The following is a 23,909-nucleotide window of genomic DNA, read 5'->3' as shown; positions in this document are numbered from 1 at the left end:
AATAGTTTTCGGCAAAAAGTACAAAATTAATTCGAAAATGTCGAATGAAAATTTGTCGACGACGACCTCGTCTTCCGGGTCGAGTTCCGGGATCGCAGTCAATTTCGAAAAGCTCAGTGGCATAGCCAACTATGGAAACTGGAAGTTTTCGATGCGTATGTATTTGATTCACGAGAATCTATGGGATTGCACAGAGGAAGCGTCTCCCGGCGTTCCCAAGATCAGCGATGAGCGTCGACAACAGAGAACGCTTGCAAAAATATGCCTGATGGTGCAACCGTCATCGTTTTCACATGTACGTAACGCAAAGACTGGATACGAAGCTTGGAACAATTTAAAAAAGGCCTACGAAGACAAAGGGCTATGTAGAAAACTAGGCCTGCTACGTACTTTATTTGGATTGAAACTAGAGCAATGTAAAGATATGGAGGCGTATCTCTTGAAGATCATGGATATAGATCAACAACTACGAGACATAAATTCTCCATTAGATGACGATTTCCTGTCAGTCATTATGTTAAGTGGTCTACCACCAGACTATGATCCACTTATAATGGCATTGGAAAACTCGAACGTTACATTGTGCAGTGAAACAGTTAGAAGTAAATTACTACAAGAAAATTTACGAAGAGACGATAAGACCGAAGAAAGTTCTATGTTTACAAACCGGGGTTCTAGTACAAAAAGTGTCAACAAACATCCATCGAAGGTTAAGTGCTTCATATGTAAGAAACCAAATCATTATGCGAAAAACTGTCCGAACAAAGCCAATAAAAGTAAGGAACGCAGTGAGAAGAGTGAAAAAGCATGGAACGGAACGTTGCTAACCGCTTTGACAGTTGACGTCAAGTCAAACTCGTTCTACGTTGACAGTGGCTCTACAAGTCACATGTCAAACGATAAAACGTTATTGCAAAATTATGTTTTGGAAACTCCGCGTTCAGTAACAGTGGCGAATAAAGAAAAGTTACATAGTGAGGGATATGGAACCGTGGAATTGTTGTTAAAAGGACACAGTGAAACAACGAAACTAAGCGACGTTGTTTACGTGCCGGGATTGTCAACAAATCTTATTTCCGTTGGCAAGATGGTAGACAAAGGACTTGAGGTGCTTTTTAAGAAGCAAAAGTGCTATATTTACTGTGGCAAAGACGTAATTGCCAGTGCCACGAAGGTGAACGGCGTCTATGAACTGGACATGGTGAGTCAACCGTCACATGGATGCGAGCTAGCTGCGGCATGTCACTCTGAGGTTTTGGGTGAGCGAGTGCCTGAGGTTCTTTCAAGGGTTCCGGAAGCTGCTAATCTGTGTGAAACGAAGCCATCCCAGGAGTTGTGGCATCGCAGACTTTCACATCTGAACAGAAGGAGTATGGATTTACTGAAACAAGGTATGGCTAGTGGAATTGATTACACTAATGATAAACATACTCCGTGTGTAGCATGTCTTGAAGGGAAACAAAGTCGATTACCATTCCCTAAAAGGTCTTATACCAGAGCTACTGAGAAACTTGGTCTGATTCATACTGACTTAATGGGACCTATGCCAGTTTCCTCATTCAGTGGCAGTAGATATCTCTTGACTTTCATTGATGATTATTCTAGAATGACTTTTGGATATTTTATTAAAAGTAAAGATGAAGTATTGTCTGTATTTAAAACCTTTAAGAGTTTTGTTGAGAATCAAACTGACTTAAAGATAAAAGCAATTCGTTCAGATAACGGCACTGAATATGTGAATAAACAGTTCCAGATGTTTCTGAGAGAGCACGGCATCCAGCACCAGACAACCATACCATATTCTGCAGCCCAGAATGGAGTCGCGGAACGCGCCAACCGCACAATTATGCAGGCAGGACGCTGCATGCTGCAGGATGCTGGAATGGACCCGAGGTTCTGGGCCGAGGCGTTGAATACAGCAATATACATTAAGAATAAGTCACCAAGTAAGGCGGTAAGAGGGACCACACCTGAAGAGCTATGGTCAGGTAATAAAGTTAATTTATCCAATTTGAGAGTATTTGGCTGTGTTGCCTATGCAATGATCCCTAGTGAAAAACGTAAGAAATTAGATGCAAAAAGCAAAATGTATGTATTTGTGGGATATTGCGATGGATCAAAAGGATATAGACTGATTGACCCTCAAAACCCGTCTAAATGTATTAAGTCTCGAGATGTACAGTTCTTTGAAGAGAAAATGTTTAAAGATATAAAACTGAATCAGCAAAATCCTACTACTGATGGTCAGTTACATTTACTTAGTGATGGCATGGATAATACTACTAGAAATGCAGAACCTTTACCTGCAGATCCTTTGCCAGCTGATCTTATTGAGGAAGTACCTGAAGTATCTGAAAATGAATCGAGCACTTCTAGTTCCAGTTTTGTGGATGATCCTAACGATGTCACTTGGAATCCTGATATGACTACGGATCAAGGCTCCAGTGAGTATGAGGAAATGACAGACTCCGCTAATGCTGCGATTGCAATGACAGCTGCTTGTCAAGGTGCTGAACCAAAGACAATTCATGAAGCGCTGTCAGGACCTGAAAAAGAACATTGGAAGGAAGCAATTGCGGATGAGTACAAGTCATTTGAAAAGAACAGAGCCTGGACATTGACAACATTGCCTGTTGGAAAGAAAGCTGTAAAATGCAAATGGATTTTCAAAAAGAAACTTGGATTGGAAGGTCAGCTACTTCGTTACAAAGCTAGACTTGTAGCTAAAGGATTTACCCAGGAATATGGCGTAGACTACAATGAGACCTACTCTCCTGTGGTAAGATACTCAACCATACGTACTTTACTTGCCCTGGCAGTCAACTTAGACATGAAAGTTGATCACATGGATGTGAAGACAGCCTTTCTTAATGGTGATTTAAAGGAGACTGTGTATATGGAACAGCCAGATGGGTACAAAGTAAAAGGTAAAGAAAACTACGTATTCAAGCTTAACAAAGCAGTCTATGGACTGAAACAGGCATCAAAGGCCTGGTACGACAAAATTGATAATGCCCTGAAGGTTCTCAAGTTCAGAAAATCACTCAGCGAGCCCTGTGTTTACATAAAATCGAATGATAGTGGTAACCTCATTATATTAGCACTATATGTTGATGACATTCTGATTTTCAGTAAAGATACACCAGAGAAGAAAAAGCTGAAGGAAGAACTGATGAGAATATTTGAGATGAAGGATCTTGGTCGTGCTACGCATGTACTGGGCATGAGATTGACTCAAGATAAAAATAAAATTACTCTTGATCAGAAAAATTACATACAGAAAGTATTAGAACAATTTAATATGGCGGACTGCAAACCTGTGAGCACACCTTTAGAGACCGGCTTGAAATTTGAAAAGGGAGAACAGACTGATCCTGACTCAAAGTTCAGAAGCCTGATTGGATGTATTATGTATTTAGCGGTGTGCACAAGACCAGATATTGCCCATGCAGCAAGCCTATTAAGCCAGTTCAACAACTGTTATTCTGAAACGCACTGGAAAGCGGCGAAGCGTGTTCTTCGATATTTAAAAGGAACAATGGATTATTCCTTACAATATGAGAAATCAATATTATCTGTTACAGGATATGTAGATGCTGATTGGGCATCCAACCCGCTAGACCGACGTTCGTATACAGGGTATGTGTACAAGATTAGCGGCTCAGCAGTGTCATGGGAGAGTCGTAAGCAAAGAACCATTGCCTTGTCTTCAACCGAATCTGAGTACATGGGGTTATGTGAAGGAGCGAAGGAAGCTGCATTCATAAGGACCTTTTTACATGAATGCCTAGGTAAATACTTACCCATTACTCTATACAACGATAGTCAGTCGGCGCAGAAGATTTGCAACAGTCAAATCAACCATAGTAGAAGTAAACATATAGACATTCGACATCATTATGTGCGGCAAGTCGTAAGTGACAAAATTATTAACTTAGAATACTTGTCTACTGATCAAATGCCTGCGGATGTTTTGACAAAGCCTCTAACCAAGGACAAACATTTTAATTGTGTTTTTAATCTCGGTTTAAACTGTTCGGTTTAAGGGCAGGTGTTAGAACATATAAACCTATCAGGTTGTAAACCTTACGCCATGAGCTGGCGACTATTTTGTTTTGTCTGTGGTTTTCTATTTTGTCAGTTTACTTGAACAAATGAATATATATATCGTTTTTCTGTCTGCACAAATAATGTTTTACTCTATTCAATCCTGGTAGAATTCCACTCTAAACCCAATAGTTATGTAAGTTTAAAGTGGCATAAGGGGTTAAATATAGTATTTAGTTGGGGTTTTAGGATTTATTTCATTTGAATGACAGAATTTCTTTCATATGTGCTCAGAAAAATTGATTGTGTGTCACATTAAAAGTAAAAATATTCAATTTTGTGATTTTATATGAAAAAGTCAGAAAATACATTTTCACCTCTAAATCGGTATTGTTTTTTGCTTAAACTGTCTGTCAGTGTCGTTTTCTAATAGATAGAATTTAAATCTTGAGAGCTCATTGCAATCACTCGTGAAAATGAAATAAAACTTTATTTTCAAGAGATTGGTTAGTATACACATAAATCAGTCGATATCAAAAGTTTCTATTTGCATTACAGAACAAGTCGCAATATTTTTTTAATCTCAGATATATAAGGTATTATTATTTGTAGTCAACTATGTAACTTACTTCAGGAACATAGTTTTTTAGGCGGCTAAACTTAAAACTTCTCTATCGTAAAGTTGCTCATTTCACAACATTATTTTCAAAAAATCATATCTCTGTAACTACGCAACCTAGAAGGTTGATCTTTTATGTTATCGATAGCTTATTTATTGTAGATTACTGGGGTATGCATAACTCCATACCCGCCATAAGGTACCTTTGACCGTGGGACGTCACATTTGATCTAATTTCATTTCCTTCTATTCGTGTTTCATTACCATCCTTTGGTTTTTCATTTCCATCTGTGCCTTCATTACATTCCTTATTTGTTTTCCAAAAGTATAACTAGTATATAGGTGCCTTTCTTAAAATAATATACACAAGACGTATACACATTCACAATATCAAAATCTACACTGTAACTTCAAAATAAAAAAAATCCCCAAAAAAGTGGCAAATCGGCACGAAACGGTAGAACGACCCATGGGAGTTACTGGCCCTGTGGGACTGTTTGAGCATGACCCACATACGCAGAGTCGCTGGCCTTGAATGGGTTAACGTAGACACATTTTTTTTAGAAAATGTTCTAGCTTCAAGCAATAGTAACACTTAATGTGTGTAATACATAGTTGGTCGATTTTACGGTACCTAAACGAGTTTTTTGCGTGTTTCTCGCAAGTTCAATAAGTAACATGACTCTATTAATAAAATAAAATAAATAATTCGGCTTAAGACGCGTGTAGTATCCAGTATCATGTTATTAATCACTTTTTGTGTAAAGCGCCTGCATGTTTTGTGTGCGCCTGAACTGCCTGCAATGCAGATGTGATATCGCTATTTAAAATAAGCAGGCGTCTATAAATATTTTTATTCAATTCCATATTACTCGTTAACCGCTCTCTGAATTTTATTGTGCTTCATACATGTGGAAGCACATTGCGAGCACTAGCCTTAGGCAGTACTTTCACCCTTGAGTAGGCAGCCATTAGCTGGAACTGGAAATGCGCCCGCCAACCTGACGTCAGGATGGCGGGCGTCATCTATTTCTTAAATATCTCTGGAGTTTAAAGAGCACATTGCTCCAATTTTGGCGCACATTTGGCACATTGCTAGCACTAACTCCTGACGTATACCGCAGCTCCATTTATTGATGTACACCCGCCATCCTGACACTCACGGTAAATTGACAGAAACTGAAATTTTACCCACCGCTACCGTCGCCTTAAGAGAATAAGAGCGTGTCAAAGGTAATTTTGAACACCTCGCCCGCTTAGCAACTTCTGCTGCTGACTGTGATATCTATAAACACTGTTACAACAATACTCCTTAATAATCTATAAATACTAAACATTTAACAGGCATCGGGAATGATAAATAGTAGAGATGCCAATTGGGCCAATTTACAGAATATTCGGTATTCGGCCGAATGTTGTTTACTATTCGGCCGAATACCGAATATCTCTTATATAGGGAATGCAATCTCGATCTCGCAATTTCAAGATCTCGCGAGATCTCGCACAAATATTCGAGATTCAATCTCGTTAACAGGAAATCTCGATTTTAGCAATCTCGGTCGAGATCTTGATTAATATTTTCGAGATCTCGAACGAGATTGAAAGATTGATCCGTGTGAATTACTTTGTTTTGAGTAATCTTTTTGACCTTAGGTTCATGTTGTTCAAGCAGTGCTATTGTATGCGGCCGGCTTTAGCTGACGATAAAAGCACAGTGGCGCGCTCTGTGCGGAAAAATCGGACGAACTTAACGTACCCAGTCACAATTATTTATGATTATTGCTCGCTTACCCTACATTTTTTGTAAGTTGCTGAGTGCTTGTCAAAAATATCAACTGAGCATGTTACTGCCTCTGCTTATAATTTTGTAAATTTAAATATAATTAATACCAATTTTTCATAATTACATGCAAATTAGAGCTACATACATATTATTAGTTTTTTTTTATTTTATAAAAGTAGTTTTTTAAATTAAATGTTGATTAATTTGAAGATCTTCAAAATGAAACATGACGTAGGTACTCTAAATAAGTAGTATATACGGAATTCTTAGAGATTTTTGCTCAAAATAACACTTTTTTAATTACTTTGTCAAATCTCGATCTCGAAAGTGTGACGGTCGAGATCTCGAAACACCCTATCTCGATTCAGATTTTTCGTGCGAGATCTCGAATCGCCAATCTTGGTGCGAGATTGCATTCCCTACTCTTATACCTACCTAAAAAGATAAATTACACAATAATAATAACCGAAAACCACTAAATTTAATGTTTAAAATGTTTTCTTAAAAATGTTAATAACGAAGACTATTTTTTGAGCATTTGTTGGTTACTAATAATTTAATCTTTATTATGGGTTCGATTTTGTTGACTCTGACTACATTCACTATTTCTAAGCAACAAAAATTAAATGTTAGCAAACATTGTGCTTTGTTGGCGAGCAGTTTTGATAATAAATATGACTCAAAATGTACATAATTATATGTTATGCCGAATATTCGGCGCTTCGGCCGAGAGAGGGGCCGAATATTCGGTATTCGGCCAAAACCACTATTCGGGGCATCTCTAATAAATAGTCTTGTCAAATGGAACTTATTACCCAAATCGCCCTAAATGCAAATGTGAGTATTTAACCTCATTGATCATATAGGCTATCCTGTGTCGGCTGGAGGGCGCGGAGGAGCTGGCGGCCAGCGCGGCGGGCGCGGAGCTGGTGCAGCGCCGGCTGCCCGGGGAGGTAATTGTGGACAATTGTGTTATTTGTAATTGTTGGTTTGTACCTGATTGTTATTTGTAATAGTTATATATACCTGTTTGGTATATGTTAATGTTAAGTTTCATGGCGCATTGGATCTGTCTGTAAGGTCATGTAAACATTTTTCAAATAAAATAAATAAATGTAGAACTTGAAGCATACATGATTTGTATCAGGTGCTGGTAGCAATGCCCGGACCGCGACACGACCCCGACGACCACACCGTGGCCGTGGTGCTCTACGACACGTCCACCCAGCGCGACCTCAACCTCAATAAGGAGATCGTGCACGACTTCTGCATCGCCGGCGCTTTCACCGTCACTCAGGTACAGCAAGCTGTAAAATTGTATAGGCACATTATGAACGAATTCATTCATAAAGTGGCTATAGAATTTTGGGGCTGGGTGTACAAACGATAGCGAGGTGATCTAATGATCCGCTTACATGTACACGCACCGCGACCTTAACTTTAACGGAGAATACGTGTCCGACTTCTGCATTCTCACCACACGATATGACGGAGGTCCCACAACTCACACACTTCACATCACACTCAGGTTCACTTTCACACACTTGTTTTACATGATTTTAACATTTTACGAACGGATCGTATTCGTTTTAAAGACTGGGCGTGAGTCTAACACAAATTAGCGGCAAGGCGCGTTAGTCTCGTCTATGTCGCACTGTGCATTTATCGGAGAGGGCATTTTTTTGACAGTTTTGTTGGAATGTAAAAAGACACTATTTGAAAGCAGGTCAATCGTAAATGATAACTGTTTGTTAAATATCTAGTGTCGGATTGTGCAGAAACCGTGCGAGGTGGAGGTGGGGTGCGTGACGGAGGAGGGGCGCGTGTGGGTGTCGCGCGCGGGCGCGGCGGCGCTGGTGCGCGACGCGCTGGCGCTGCTCACGGCCGGGCCCTACCGCCGCCAGCTGCCCGCCGCGCCGCAGGCCCCGCCCACCGCGCCACACACGCTCTACATCGTGCGCACGCTGTCGGGCGACTGGTGAGTCCACTGGCGATGACACCGACCGACGTCCAGCTATGCTCGGGAGCGAAACGCCGCGGTTCGAGGTTTATGTGGCGCAAAGTGGTGGCCTGATCGTACCGTCGCTGTCCCTGCCGTCCAGGCTTCGTTTAGACTAATTGCAAGTTTTATAAAAAAATACCGCTATCTGTTGCCAGTGTTTGGATAACCCTGAGGTTTCTAAACAATGGTTTGTTTCTAGGGTCCGTTGCACGATCATCAGCGGGCTCGACGGCGAGGGCACGGTGCGCACGCAGCTGGTGGACAGCGGGCAGGTGCTGCGCGCGCCGCTGTCCTCGCTCGTGCCGCTCGCCGCCTTCAGCCAGGCGTTGGACTCGTACCCGCATCAGGTATGGTAGAGTGTAGCGCGATTGTCGGTTTGAAAAACACCCGCCTGCTAAAGCCCATCTCAAAATGTTCTAACCGTACAGTCTGCACTAACTTAAAATATGTGTATCAAGCGACGCTGTTTGGCATCTCTTTCTTGTATTGTACCTACTAATTGTAAGCTGTACCCTTGGCTAAACTTCAAGAAAGGCGCAGGGAAGACAACAGTGTGCGCTGTATTTCTACCTGTCTACAGACATTACGAGCTATCTACTTTCGTATAAGAAAGAGACAATGTGTGCGTGTGTGTGTGTGTGCGTGTGTGTGTGTGTGTGTGTGTGTGTGTGTGTGTGTGTGCGTGTGTGTGTGTGTGTGTGCGCGCGCGCGTGTGCGTGCGTGCGTGCGTGCGTGTTTGCGTGTCTCTGTGTGTGCGTGTGTATTTGTGTGTGTACTTCTGTTTATAAGTAACTAGCTTTTGCCCGCGACTCAGTTTGCGTGGAATTAGTGACAGCAGCTAAAGTAGGTATAGCGCGTGGATAATGCTAATAGCAATCGTTTAATTCGCGCATTGCTTACTTCAGTTATTAGGCAATTCATTAACTCTTTCAATTCCACCCCCCTTTGCACTCTTCAGGGATGATTTCCGACGTAAAAACTATCCTATGTCCTTCCCCGGGACTCAAACTATCTCTATACCAAATTCCAGCTAAATCGGTTCAGCGGCTTAAATATAAAGAGGTAACAGGCAGACAGACAGACACACTTTCGCCTTTATAATATTAGTATGGATTCAGTTTCAGTATAATTAAGGGATTCTAACCATCTTTTTACAGTTATTATACATTTAGATAGCGGCAAGTGATAAATTAATAGTTTATTGTTAATAGCATTATACAAGTGAGCAGATTGTGCCATGTTTTGTCTTTTGGCAAACAAAGATCTTACATATGGTGCGGGGACAGCATTATGCTTTTGCCGACGGAATGAAAGTTGTGGTTTGTATGTTTTCATCACACTCGCTCAGTAAACGTGGAATTGCACTCAGGTTTAGCGGGAGTTATAGAAAAAGCGTTCTCCCTAGGGAGTTATGAAGTTTCTAGTGCCATAATTAACAGTTTTTTGTCTTTATACTTAATTTTTGTATCGCAAGTGTGATGAAAAACATTGAGTGTAACTCGGGGCATAATAATATTGCAAACTCGAGTCTATAAATCGCTCCGGCAAGCCGTCGCGATTTAACTTACTCTCGTTTGCAATATTCAACTTACGCCCCATGTTGCACAATGTACTAAAGTGATTTATGTAATTTTAAGATAGAATTTAGGATGTGTAGTTTTCTAACAGTGAGTTTATTCGAGATTTTATACAGTTCAAAAGTTCGAAATCGGTACTGTGCACGGCGGGACGAGATTCGTAGGCAATAGGCATAAATCGGAGCTCGCTCGGAGAGTTCCAAAGGCCTGCTTAAGAGTCTTAATACTCTTAATAAATGGACCGAATTTCATGTTTAATAGCTTTTGAGTTACGTAGCGGTTAAAAGTGGCTCCTAATGGTTCGTGTAATATAAGGTAGGATCGTAAAGAAGTGGTATACGCGTGCCTCCGTGAGGGACAAAACATACGCAAATGCGACACTGTGATTGGTCGAATTCATTTGTTGCCCACCATAATCCATACTAAAAAAACGGTAGGGAACAAATAAAATGTGAGACTGTGACAAGAACAAACAATAATAGCTCTTTCGCTGCTACTCCTACTGAAAGATACATAAGACTATCCTGTTCGGTCACTTCTCCCCACCCTCATGCCAGATCCAGTTTTAATACTAGATTCATGAATATAACACACGGCCGTTGTGCTGCCTGTTCTCTTCTTTTGAACTTGGCTTGACACGTTGCAGCGTGTCTAGGTATATAATTGACCGATCGAGCGCCAAGTGTGTCCATTCCAGCTCGAGAAAAAATGTTTTCGTACGTCGGGTCTTCTCTACAGGTCGCATTTCTCAACCGATTTCCGTGAAATGTTGTAAGCGGGATCGATTATTATATGGATTTTCTTTGTTGATTCAGCTTTTGAATTTATTTAAAACGGTGGAGATGGGGGACTGGGGGTTGAAGACACGTTTATTTAGCGTATCATGGCGGTGTCTGTTCCCAGGCCAAGCAGGTGCGGCTGGGGCCGGCGGAGCGCGCGGCGCACGGCATGGTGGCGCGGCTGCGCGAGCTGCTGCTGGGCGCGCGCGTGCTGTGCCGCGCGCTGCCGGCGCCCGCCGCGCCCGCCGCGCCGCCGCACGTCGAGCTCTTCGTGCGCACCGGCCCGCAGAACATCCTCGCCTCCGTCAACAACGCCATCCTCATGGAGTACGAGTACCTGCAGCCGTGAGTACACCTACCTGTAAAAATCTACCTATTTCTTTATTACTTCTTTGTAGGGTGAACGTCATTTTAATATTTACGTAACGTCCGTCACAAACGCGGCCCGGTCAACATGACATCGGATATAATCAATTATCACAAAAGTCTCGATTATCAACAAAAAACATATGAGGCCACGGCCAAGACGAGCAAAGCGAAGCACATAGGGCACTACCTATCTTTTCTCGAAGCGCTTTGTCGTTTTTTGAACCCTCATAACTTGGGTTTGGATTATACCAGATAAGCAAAATTCTCGGGATATGATGTCAATTATTATTATTATTGTGGTGTTGTGGGCCTTTGAGTGTCGCATCGACCAGCATTGATCTATTGTGACAGCCCTTAAAAGTTCATTACTAATGCCCGTTGCATCCAGAAAGTTCCAGATTCTTTGGGCCGTAATGTTCTGTACCTCATAGGGTTGCACTACGTGTCGCCCTAGGTAGGTACTTCTTTTTGACATTAGTAGTCCACAAGAGCAGAGAATGTGCATTGCAGTCTCCTCTGACTCCTGACAGAACCTGCATGTCGCATCTTGTTTCTTGCCAATTTGAAACATATGTTTGTTCAACTTACAGTGTCCAGTCAGTATTCTGGTCACCGCGCAGGTTTTGTGCCTTTTGAGTCCTAAAAGCTCCTTAGCAGTTCTGCTGTTGAACCTTTTGATTAGAGCTTTCGAGTGTTCTTGTCCTTTAACGAACTTCCACCACTCGATTGCTCTCGTTTTTTCTAACTTGCTGAGCAGAGAATATGCATCCCGTTTTGTGATTCCACAGAACGGTTCTGGGCCGACCAGGGGTGTGTATTAAACATGGCGTTTTCTCTCTACTGTTTGTTATTAATACAGGGTGTCATGGTTATGGGGCACATCATTATTTTTGGATTCAATCATTTTGATGTTTTTTTTGCATCGGGAGCCATGCTCACGTCGACGGTTGCGCCATCTAGTCCGATTATTGGTCCTTCGAAACGGATTCTTTTGATGATGTTTGATGCATTCCTGATCCGCTTGAAAAGCCTTTGTCAGTAATGTTTCCTCCCAAACGTGTTAAGTATCTTCTACATAGTTTATTCCACGTTACAGTAGTACATTTATGTACCTACTTGCCTAATAAATATATGCATTATAACCAATTTAACAAAAATTGGTAAAAACTAATTATAAGTCAGTTTCGCAAGTCCTTTCTCTAGATCATCTTACACCTTTTTCCACTCCTTCATTCATTTAATTTTCTTCACTCTTTTTCATTAATTTCCTGCTTCTGTATCTTAAGAAAAAAACGAACTCCTATCTTAAATGCCGGCAACGCACTTGTGTTCCCGGTGTCCATGGGTGAACTTAATTGCTTACCATCAGGTGATTCGTCTGGTCGTTTGCCTCTCAAAAGACTTTTATTCATACGTAGGTGGCGCATTAAAAGCCCCTTGCATTTAATTCTTCACACCACGAGACTAAAGCATTGTTAACTCAGCAAACAAAGATCCACCATTGAATCGTTGACAATGTCCAAGCTTCGACAAACTCTAACAAAGTCGAACAAAGTCGGCTGAACAAAGTAAACTGAACGTACGCTTACAATGGCGTACCAACATTTATTAACAAGCTGGTTTGAAGTGCAAGTTGCTGGCTGAAGAGGTTTTAAAATGGGAATTATTAGGGTCTTCACAAAGTGAAGCTATGAGCCGCGCAAAGCAACTCGATGGAGGCAGTGAATTTATGCATATTATGTTTTCCTCGAGCGATGCAAACCTTCGTTACATTCGTTCGTTAAATGTTACTGTGCATTCCGTAAGTTTGTCTATCTAATTTGAATTCTCCCCTCATCTACTCGAAGGTTAGCTGGAAGAGATCCCTTACAGGGATAAGTTCGCCTTTGTACCTTTATTTCTGTAAATATTATGTAAACCTGTGTTGTGTACAATAAAGTGATTACTACTACTACTACTACTACTACTACTACCTTCGTAATCCGAGCTGCTTCGCCGCGCCAATTTCCTCGCAAAGAGTACCATAGGCTAGACGGCATACCTACCTACCAACATATCAACCACGGACGTCCACTGCTGAACATAGGCTTCATCCACAGATCGCCTCCGGGAGCGATCTCTGGCACACTGCAGCAACCGACTCCCAGTGACGCGTAGTTCATCCGTCTATCTAGTTTGCCCTCATCCATCCGCGGCGGCCGTGGACTTTTTTGCCCCAACGGCTATCGACTTTCCAGGCTATGTGGCTGCCTATTGCCACTTCAACTGCAATCCTGCGGACTATCGGCCCAATTCGCACTTTAAGATACGTCAAACATTACGTCTAGATACGATATGGATTACGAGGGTGGTCCCAGAAGTGACCGACCTGACACACTTAAAGAGGTTTTTATTTTGAGTAAATACTTTTTTAAAACAGAATACCTCTTTATAAAGTTTAAATTTGAAATTCGAACACATAGCGTCGTTTGTCTTTTGTTTAGTAGCCATCAATAGTGAACGCTGTGAACAAATTTTCCGACATGGAGAAAATTGGCCATCGTTATGTGATACAATACTTTCATTTGAAAGGTTTTAGTCCAACTAGTATTAAAACGGAGCTAGATTCTACTTTGGGGGAGTCTGCTCCATCGTTTACAACAGTAAAATATTGGGTGGCAGAGTTTAAACGAGGTCGCTCTAGTTGTGAAGATGAACATCGATGTGGTCGATCAAATGAAGTGACTACGCCAGAAACTGTAAAAAAAATCCAGAAAATGGTATTAGATGACCGTCGATTGAAAGTACGCGAGCTAGCAGACATGGCAGGTATTTCAAAAAGTGCTGTACATCGCATCTTAACTGAAAATTTGGATATGAAAAAGATGTGCGCAAGGTGGGTGCCGCGATTGCTCACAGACGAACAAAAAATACATCGCGAAGATATTTCGACCGAGTGTTTGGCTAAATTTCACAACAATAAAGCGGAGTTTTTGCGGCGTTATATTACTATGGATGAAACGTGGGTGCATTATTTCACACCAGAGACGAAAGAACAGTCGAAGCAATGGACTCGAAGAGGAGAACCGGCCCCAAAGAAGGCTAAAACAGTTCCATCAGCAGGAAAGGTCATGGCCTCCGTTTTTTGGGATTGCCGTGGGATAATCTTCATAGATTATCTTCAGAAAGGAAAGACTATCAATGGCGAGTATTATGCCAACCTTTTGCATCAATTGAGTGAAAAAATCTGTCAAAAACGACCACATCTGGCGAAAAAAAAAATTTTGTTTCACCAAGACAATGCACCAGTACACACGTGTGCCAAGGCCATGACCAAAATCCGCGAGTTAAAGTTCGAATTACTTCCTCATGCACCCTATTCGCCTGATTTGGCCCCTTCCGATTATTTTTTGTTTCCTAATTTAAAAAAATGGCTTGGTGGTAAAAGATTTGCCAGCAATGATGAAGTGGAGGCTGCGGTTGATGGGTATTTTGAAGACCTCGACAAATCTCACTACAAACAAGGTGTTGAAGCTCTCGAACATCGCTGGGCTAAGTGCATGGAACTAAAAGGAGATTATGTAGAAAAATAATAAAAAAAAGTTTAGATTTTCTTTTGTTTTCTTTGTCAGGTCGGTCACTTCTGGGACTACCCTCGTAGATATGTCAGTGTCAAAAGTGACGTGTGTTCACACCAAAACGTCACTTTTGACACTGACATATCTGCTGCTGCGCCTGTGGCTGATGTCAATAGTGGACTTATTAAGCATACAAATTTTCAATTGCATAGCTCTTATACTTTAGATTTTATTCATATCAGAGTTGGGCAAAATTTAACTTGAATAAGAATAAAAACAGAAATGTTATTCTTATTCAAATCGATTTGAATTAAAATAATTCTTGCACTAGTTATTTTAGAATAAAATTAAGGTGAATAAATCATGTGACTTTTATTTTAAATGCGGAATAAAAAACAGAATAATTATTCTAGAAGTGGGACCATTCTAAATAAGGTTTTATTCAATTAAAATGTTATTTAGAATTAAGTTAATTTTTGTAGTACAATCGATTATATTTTGTAAGTTGATTTTCACCCTTATATTTAAAAGTCGGATTGAATTGATATTTGTTACTTTAGTTTAGGTACAGTACACATTGAAGAGTTCCGCTATACACTATCTAGTTCTATCATCCGATCAGGGTGCTTAGCCAATATGCCAAACGTTAACGCTCCGTAGAGTTGCGTATAGTCTCTTTCTATCACTCTTACAAATTAGTGCGATATAGAGACAGACAGCGTTTCGTTGTCGTAGCACAAACGATTGCCATGTTGGCTACGCACCCAAGGTGCCTAGCCAAGATGAACATTTTTGTTTTTAATTTAATAACAAAATCTTTGGGTACAATTTAGCAGTTCTGGGGGCCTAGCCAACATGCCAATCGTTTGCGCTACGACAACGAAACGCTATCTCTGCCTCTGTATCGCACTAATATGTAAGAGTGATAGAGACAGAAAGCGCTTCGTTGTTGGAGCGCAAGCGATTGGCTAGTTGGCTAGGCCCCCAGAACAGCTAAATTTACCTAATGATTATGGTTATTAAAATAAAAACACAAATAGCCACCTTGGCTAGGCACCTCGGGAGCGTAGCCAACATGCCAAACGTTTGCGCTACGACAACGAAACGCTATCTCTTGTCTCTCTATCGGACTAATATGTAAGAGTGATAGAGATAGAAAGCGCTTCGTTGTTGGAGCGCAAGCGATGGGCATGTTGGCTAGGCCCCCAGAGCAGCTAAATTTACATAATGATTTGGTTAATAAAATAAGAACAAAAATTGGCATCTTGGCTAGGCACCTTGGGAGCGTAGCCAACATGCCAAACGTTTGCGCTACGACAACGAAACGCTATCTCTGTCTCTCTATCGCACTATATGTAGGAGTGATAGAGACAGAAAGCGCTTCGTTATTGGAGCGCAAGCGATTGGCATGTTGGCTAGGCCCCCAGAACTGCTAAATTGACCTAATGATTTGGTTTTTAAATTAAGAACATGAATTGTCATCTTGGCTAGGCATCTTGGGTTCGTAGCCAACATGCCAATCGTTTGCGCTACGACAACAAAACGCTATCTCTGTCTCTCTCGCATTAATATGTAAGAGTGATAGAGACAGAAAGCGCTTCGTTGTTGCAGCGCAAGCGATTGGCATGTTGGCTAGGCCCCCAGAACAGCTAAATTTACCTAATGATTTGGTTATCAAATTAAAAACAAAAATTGGCATCTTGGGTAGGCACCGGGAGTGCGTAGCCAACATGCCAATGGTTTGCGCTACGACAACAAAACGCTATCTCTGGCTCTAGAGAGCCAGAGATAGTGTTTTGTTGTCACGATAGATCGCACTAATATGTAAGAGTGATAGAGACAGAAAGCGCTTCGTTGTCGGAGCGCAAGCGATTGGCATCTTAGCTAGGCCCCTAGACCAGCTAAATTGAACCTAATGATTTGGTTAGTAAATTAAAAATAATACGGTTACTGAAACTGTGCGACAATCGACTTGTAAGATTTTATTCCATAAAATGGCTATAAATTAGACAAGAGACTAACTACTATTACATCTACCTAACTATACGTAATTAGTACCGATACGGTACCCAGACCACATTTTTATTCGTGGAATATTATTTCGAATAAAAATCATGATTATATTTATTTGATTAAGAATATGTTATTCTCATTCAATTTTTTCTCATACGAATTATTCCCGGCCAAAATTATTTGAATATTTTTGACGGGAATAAAATCGAGATAATTTTATTCCTGCAAATTCTTATTCAAATAATGATTTTATTCTTGAATGCCCAACACTGATTCATATCTAAAAAACCCCGATTTCGTCACTTACTCACTTACTGATGATCATAAAAACTCTTACGGTACTTCCTGAAGTCCTTTCGCCAAACTGATTAAATTGTCTGATCAAATCAGGTGGTGTAAACGGAAACATCAATTTGGCTCCCCGATTCCACGTTATTCGATTGTAATATTATGACCGATATAATCTTTAATAGAAAAAACCTACTTCTCAACCGAACCGGGTCAAGGTCCGAGTCCGAGTCCGGGTCCGGGTCCAGAACCAGGACCAGGACCAGGTCCAGGTCTAGGTCCTGGTCCAAGTCCAGGACCAGGTCCGGGTTCAGGTTCAGATAAGATCCCGAATCCAGGTCCAGGCCGGACTCCGGATTTGAGTCTAGTCCGGGTCCCAGGCCCAGTCCCTGTCCAAGTCGAAATCGCCAAACTTGTACTATGCGTCGTTGAAGAGTTCTGTTCTCATCATCATCAGCAGTTCCACTTCATCAAATACGACAGTTTTTAATGAAAATGCTTGATTTTCTGATGATGAAAATACAAAAATCTCTATACGCATGCCTTTTAGATTAGAGGAGTTCCCTCGATTCCTCATGGATCCCATCATCAGAACTCGAGGTTGACAAAAATGTGGCTTAAAACTGTAAATATGTTCTTGGAACGTTCACTTGTTATATAAGATGTTTGTAAACTGGATATTAGTATTGGGATATTTACTTAAGCATTTTTTTATGGTGTAAGAGAAAATGATCTATTAGTTATGGAGCATAATAATTTCAGTGAAAGGCTACAAGACGATAAAGAAGAAAAAGGAGTGCAGAACCACGTGGAGGCGCTGCACCGGAAGAAGGAGCGCATTTTCCGGAGCTCGTCGACGGGCGAGGGCGGGCGGGGGGGCGCGGAGCGGGAGCGCAGCGGCGCGCTGCCCGCGACGCCGCTGCCCGCGCCCGGCGAGTGCTTCGACGTCTACGTCGCCATGGCCGCCAACCCGTGGAACTTTGTGGTGAGCGACCGCGGAACGTTCGACGACGGACCGAATATGTAGCGGGCGATACACGCGTAGCTATACCGACTGAGGTTCCTGGGCCTTGGAATGTTCACGATTTGGGGCTATTGAGGGCCTGTGCTCATGCTGTCTTGGTCAATTTGCGGCACCAGTAGAACGCGATATTTGACATCCCTGCGACTTAATTTTATACATTTTAATTTTATCACTAGTAGGTTGATGTACATTGATTTTGGAAAAAATATATAAGAAAAACTTGGCATAATTAATGGAAGACTTTTTTAATTGGCATTATGACCGTATGAAGTAATTTTTCATAATCACTCCCCACCTCTCCCCCTCTGCGTCACCCACACCTAGTGATGTGCCGCTACCAGTAAATTTTCCAAGGTGAGTAAATTATCATAAACCATGTTTCTTTTTTGATTAAAACATAACGCATACACTATTGCTTCGTATGAAATAAAATAAAATAAACAAAGCATGCATTTTTTATTTTGTCATTTTTTAAGCTTGTGAAACTTATCGCGAGGTCCACAGCTCACAGAACCACTATTTTTATCATATCATATTTTTCTCAAAAGTATCATACAATAATAGACCGGGAGATAGTGACACATTTTACTGGGTCATTTGTACCAGTATGGCGGTTCGTCAGGGGTCTAAGTACGTAAAGAACGAAATAAAAATGATGGTCATAGCGCTGGTACCGGCGGCCCAATCGCGTGGGCGTTAGTCGAACGTGTCGGATAAAATACGAGTGTCGAACGATTTGTTCCACAAAAATCCTCGTATTATTCGATAGTCCATAAAAAAGAAGTAGACGGTAGCGTAATGCCATACTTCTCCGGTGTGACTTACAGCCCGCCATACTGAGGCGAACACATTAATTAAAAAAAAACAATTCAATCATTTGTGCCAAGCTAATTTTTGCACAGGTGATCATCGTCGAGCAGCCATTCATGGACATCACCATGCCATACTTTTCGGATGGTTCCAAATGACCGCCATACCGCCGCAAAGGAGTTAATTTTTTTTTTATTGCTAAACGATTTGTACCATCTTGTAATTTTTTTTCAAGACTTTCTGTGTGATCTTAAATGGAAATCTCATAATGCCATACCTGTAGGAGGTGGCAAATGTGTACAATATTTTTTTTTTATTTCAAGTATGGTGCCGCTTTTTCCCCCTATTAGAAGTATGGCAAATATAATAATGGTCACATTGCATCATATAATTTCCAAAAATCCAAATGCCATACTGGTACAAATCGTCAAAAAATTGTTTTTTGTTTTAAGTCTTGGCTTAAGTCTCACAGTCGTCCGCCCCGTAGTTATAATCTGAAATATATTTTTTTAGGTACAATTGTATCCAAACAAACAGAATATGATGATGCCATGCTGTAAAAAATTATTTTACGTATACATAGTCGTATTTTTGAAACGTGTCGATTAAATAAGTTTTTCAAGTATGGCAGCACTTTATTCCCCTACTATAAGTATGGCAATTATAATAACGGTCACATTTTATCAAATACTTTCCAAAAATTTAAATGCAATACTGGTACAAATCGTTTAACAAAAAAAAAATTAACTCCCTTGGGCGGTATGGCGGCCATTTGGAACCGTCTGAAGAGTATGGCATGGTGATGTCCATGAATGGCTGCTCGACGATGATCACCTGTGCAAAAATTAGCTTGGCACAAATGGTTGAATTGTTTTTTTTTAATTAATGTGTTCGCCTCAGTATGGCGGGCCGTAAGTCACACCGGAGAAGTATTAGTCCGGTAGCAATAACTTTTGAAGTTATAAGATTATTAATGTTGCTTATTTTTTACATATAGTTTCCAGACCACATACCAAACCTAATAATAATAATTTGTGTCATCCTAGGTATTTGCTTAGGTAGAAATTTAGGTATTTCTTTTTTTAAACAGCATTTGGTAAAAAAAATATTCGAGATGAAATTCTTTGTTTCCCTGTAAAAGCAAAGTGGCTTCCGACGTACACACGCATTTTGTGTCATTATTATCCACGGGTATAATGACATTTAATAAATACCTAATAGTGACCCTAAAATGCCTAAAATAAAATTATAGTCGGTAAGTGAAGTGTTGTACTTCACAGGATATTATAATATGTTATTCCATCAAATGTGTGTCAAATTCATCCACCGCTTTTATTTTTAATATTTTTTTTCTTATAAACATCATGTATCTGCCACAAAAAAAATTTCATGTTATTAAGTTTACGTCTACATTATTATAATGCCACATCAAGACAACATTCATAATTTGGGTCATTTTCAACAACGGTTTTTTACTATTTGGCTAAATAAAACTTTGCATGAACGGCGTACGCGGGGAGGGCTACCTACGCGGGTAAGGTGCTTGTTAGATGAACATTATGGCCCCTTTACACGATGGGCCAACGCCGGCCACTCCAAGGGACGCAACCATGCGGTAGAATGAGATAGCAATATCACTTGCTCCCTCTAACGCATAAATGCGTCCCTTGGAGTGGCCGGCGTTGGCCCATCGTGTAGAGGAGCCATTACAGTGTATTTATTTCATTCGGAGGCATAATTAAATTAAATCTTTTCATAGTGTGGGAGTAAGTATGTTGTGAGTATATTAAAAAATAAAATGTAGGCTCCTCATACTGACCAACATTCGTGACGTTCGCAATCAAAATGTAGCACTTTATCCTTGCCATAAGGACTCTCTGACAGGCTATTTGTATAAAGATACAATAAAATTTCGTCTTTATGGTAAACGACAAAGTGGTCCCTACCTTTTGAATGAGAATGTCACATCAGCGACTTTTAAAAATAACTTATATTCGATATTTAGTACACTTTTTAAGATTATTTTAAGATGCAATGTATTGCTAATTTTGTGATGTATAAAGCGTGGCAAGCAACGTCAATTACAATGATGATGGTGTACATTGAATAGGTACAAGACTTCATAAATTAAAAAAAGTTATTGAAAAAAATATATGTTCGTTTGAGGAGCAGAATAATTGTTTTAATTATTTTGGTGATACGGCCTCCACCGGGTTGGTATAATCATGAGAAAAAATGTTGGCTTGCGATTATCGTTAGCCACGCCCCCACAACATAGCATGAATTGAATGCAATGAAAATATTTGCACTTACATGTGCAACTATAATATGTACCTTGTTGATACACAATACAAAGACTGATTTTATTAATTTTAGTAATATATATTATTACGATTATACGATACCTTTTGGTTCAATTGGCGTAAAGGACAAAATGCTACTTTTCAGGAGACGCGAAAAACTGATTTTTTTTTAAATGTTTATAATATATTTTTGTTGTTTATCAAGCAATGTTTTTGATGTGTATTGGAAAAGTACTCAAAATGTTAGTCTCTTTAACCTGTTTTCGCCTCTTTACGCCCATGAAATTATTGATAATTTAGTGAATCTTGTTTATTAGGGGGTCGTAAGTTACGTTATCAGACTATTTTATACCACATTCGGGGTGTATTAGTTACCAGTCACGGTACACATGTTAACTCTTCTCAGCATAATTTACTGTTACGAAGCTTAAAAATGTATCAAACGGTAGTTGATTATGCCAGGTATATCCCGATTAGAGCTATAATTCATTTTTTTTTGATAATATAGTAATAATAAAGAAAACACAGGCATATTATTTCCGGTTGTTTTCATCTTGCTAACGGCGAGTACTTGCACAGACATAATCTCGTAGCCAGAATTATTCACCAGCAGCTTGCCTTGGCCATACGGCCTTGTGGACCGTGAAGTTCTCAGCTGCGCCAGTTCTCGAAAATGGCCGTACCACGCTCTATTGGGATCGATCTATCATCACTGACAGAACTATTGTAGCCAATAAGCCTGAAATCGTGCTGATAGCTCGATCGCAGCGCCGGGCCGTGCTCGTCGACGTCACCATCCCCCATGATGAGAATCTCGTGAAGGCCGAGAAGGATATGTCCAGTAAGTACCTCGAATTAGCTCATGAGAAAACCGCCGTGTGGGATGTTGATTCTACGATGATTGTTCCTATAGTCGTGTTGGTGAATGGCCTCATAGCGAAGAGTCTCGACCAACACCTAGAGAGACTCTCGCTGGGTGATGGTTGGATCAAGGGTCAGATGCAGAAGGCAGTAATTTTGGACGCGGCGCGTCCTCCTCACTCTGCGGCCCTGACTACCGGCAGCTTGGGCCCGGGTCCAGGACCAGGGTCGGTTGCACCAAACTGTTCGTATCGTTAAAGAGTTCGCTAAATTTTTATGTATGGAAAGTTTCATAATAAAGCGCCGGGGCGCGCCGGCTGATGTTGATCAGTCTGTCAAATGTGGTTGGTGCAACTGGCACTTAGTCGATGAACAACGATATTATAGAATATAAGAAATTATATGTATAATATACTATAAGAAATTCCACTGCGAGTGAAACGATGATAGTTGTTGAAAAACACCGAGCTGAGGTTTTTAATTTGAAGAGCAAACATTACATTTTAGTAATAAAGGACCCATAAAACTATTTATTTACTAGGCATTCTAGACCTTTACGCCCATGAACAAAGATAACTGCCGAAAAAACTTTTAGCGTAAATGCTTTGAAAGCAAAAGCTAACAATATTTATATATTTGAAATGTGCTAATTGAGCTCTTTCAAACGATATACAACACGTCATCATTACTTATTTTTATTTTTTTGATTCGTGACTTTATGACCTCTAGAGGGCGCAGTGTTCATTTTTTCTGACGTCATATAGCCTATAACCAGCGGACGATTAAGACGATTCGAATGACATATCGTTTATCAAATTATAATGAGTACTTTAGAAGTTATGAGCGAACAGATGAACATACATACATACCCACATACATACCAGTCAAAATCATAACCCTCCTTTTGCGTTGCCGTAGTCGGACGACCAAAGACATGTAAGTCATTTACAACAATATTTATATTTAGCGGTAACCTTTACGATAATATCTATGAATTTCTAATTTATACCTGGTCATTTACGCCCCTTGTGATAAGCTTTTGTTGCAAGCTCATAGTGCAAAAATTGGGTCGTAAAGGCAACTTTTTAAGAGATATCGAAATTTTCAAAATACAGAACGAAAGCGCTTGGAATTCTGAACAAAACTGTATATAACGACTACCGTAGGCTCAAAGGGCGTAAGGGACAAATTTGCGAAAATGCAGTTATACTCAGTATTTTTTTCTCTATCGAATAATATATTTAAAATCTCGATAACTTGAAAAAAATATCCGTTAAGCCCTATGAAAAATCAATGCTTGAACACAATTTTCCAACGCATTTGGCCGGATCTGCGAATTCAACTGCGTAACTCCCAACTTTGTGTGCGATACGCCCTTTTGCATCGGAAATTTTATTAAATATGTGGTAATTTTTTGTACGTTACGCCTCTTTGCAGTAGCTTTTTGAGTGCTAAATGTACGTTACGCCCACAACTAATGGATATTTATACGAGTGTTAGATAATTCAATGTAAGAGATACGGCTCCATACTATGTATAATTTCGGGTTTATAATTGTTCCTTTTTTGTGTTTAAGTGGGATGACCTTGTCAATTTTTTCATTAAGTAGGTACTTGCATTACCTGCTCATGTGCTCATTGCTTTATTTATAGGGTTACTAAATTTTGATAATTTAAACTGAACTAGTGGGTACTTTTTCATCAGTTTTAGGAAAATGGTTATACATGACTATATTCAAATGATAATTATGGCTGATACTATGAGTTTTGTTTGTGACTGGGTTATTGGTAATATTGATTATAATATTAATACTTTTTTGTTTAAACCCTAATTTACAGGATTAACCTTATGAAAGTTACTGTCTAGGTATAACGTTT

At 40.2% G+C, this 23,909-nt stretch overlaps 1 protein-coding gene across 1 annotated transcript in view; it reads left to right on the top strand.

The window, feature by feature from the left end:
• Positions 1-23,909, top strand: part of LOC134789918 (tudor domain-containing protein 7-like) — a 58,130-nt gene that overhangs the window by 28,023 nt on the left and 6,198 nt on the right. Inside the window, exons 14-19 of the mRNA XM_063760611.1 lie at positions 7,316-7,402; positions 7,597-7,746; positions 8,228-8,427; positions 8,651-8,798; positions 10,932-11,152; positions 17,797-18,019. Of these exons, the coding sequence (XP_063616681.1) occupies positions 7,316-7,402; positions 7,597-7,746; positions 8,228-8,427; positions 8,651-8,798; positions 10,932-11,152; positions 17,797-18,019 (1,029 nt within the window). The remainder of the gene's footprint in view (positions 1-7,315; positions 7,403-7,596; positions 7,747-8,227; positions 8,428-8,650; positions 8,799-10,931; positions 11,153-17,796; positions 18,020-23,909) is intronic.

The sequence above is a fragment of the Cydia splendana genome, chromosome 4, assembly GCF_910591565.1.
Source record: "Cydia splendana chromosome 4, ilCydSple1.2, whole genome shotgun sequence".
NCBI lineage: Eukaryota > Metazoa > Arthropoda > Insecta > Lepidoptera > Tortricidae > Cydia > Cydia splendana.
This window is presented reverse-complemented; position numbering and strand designations above follow the sequence as displayed.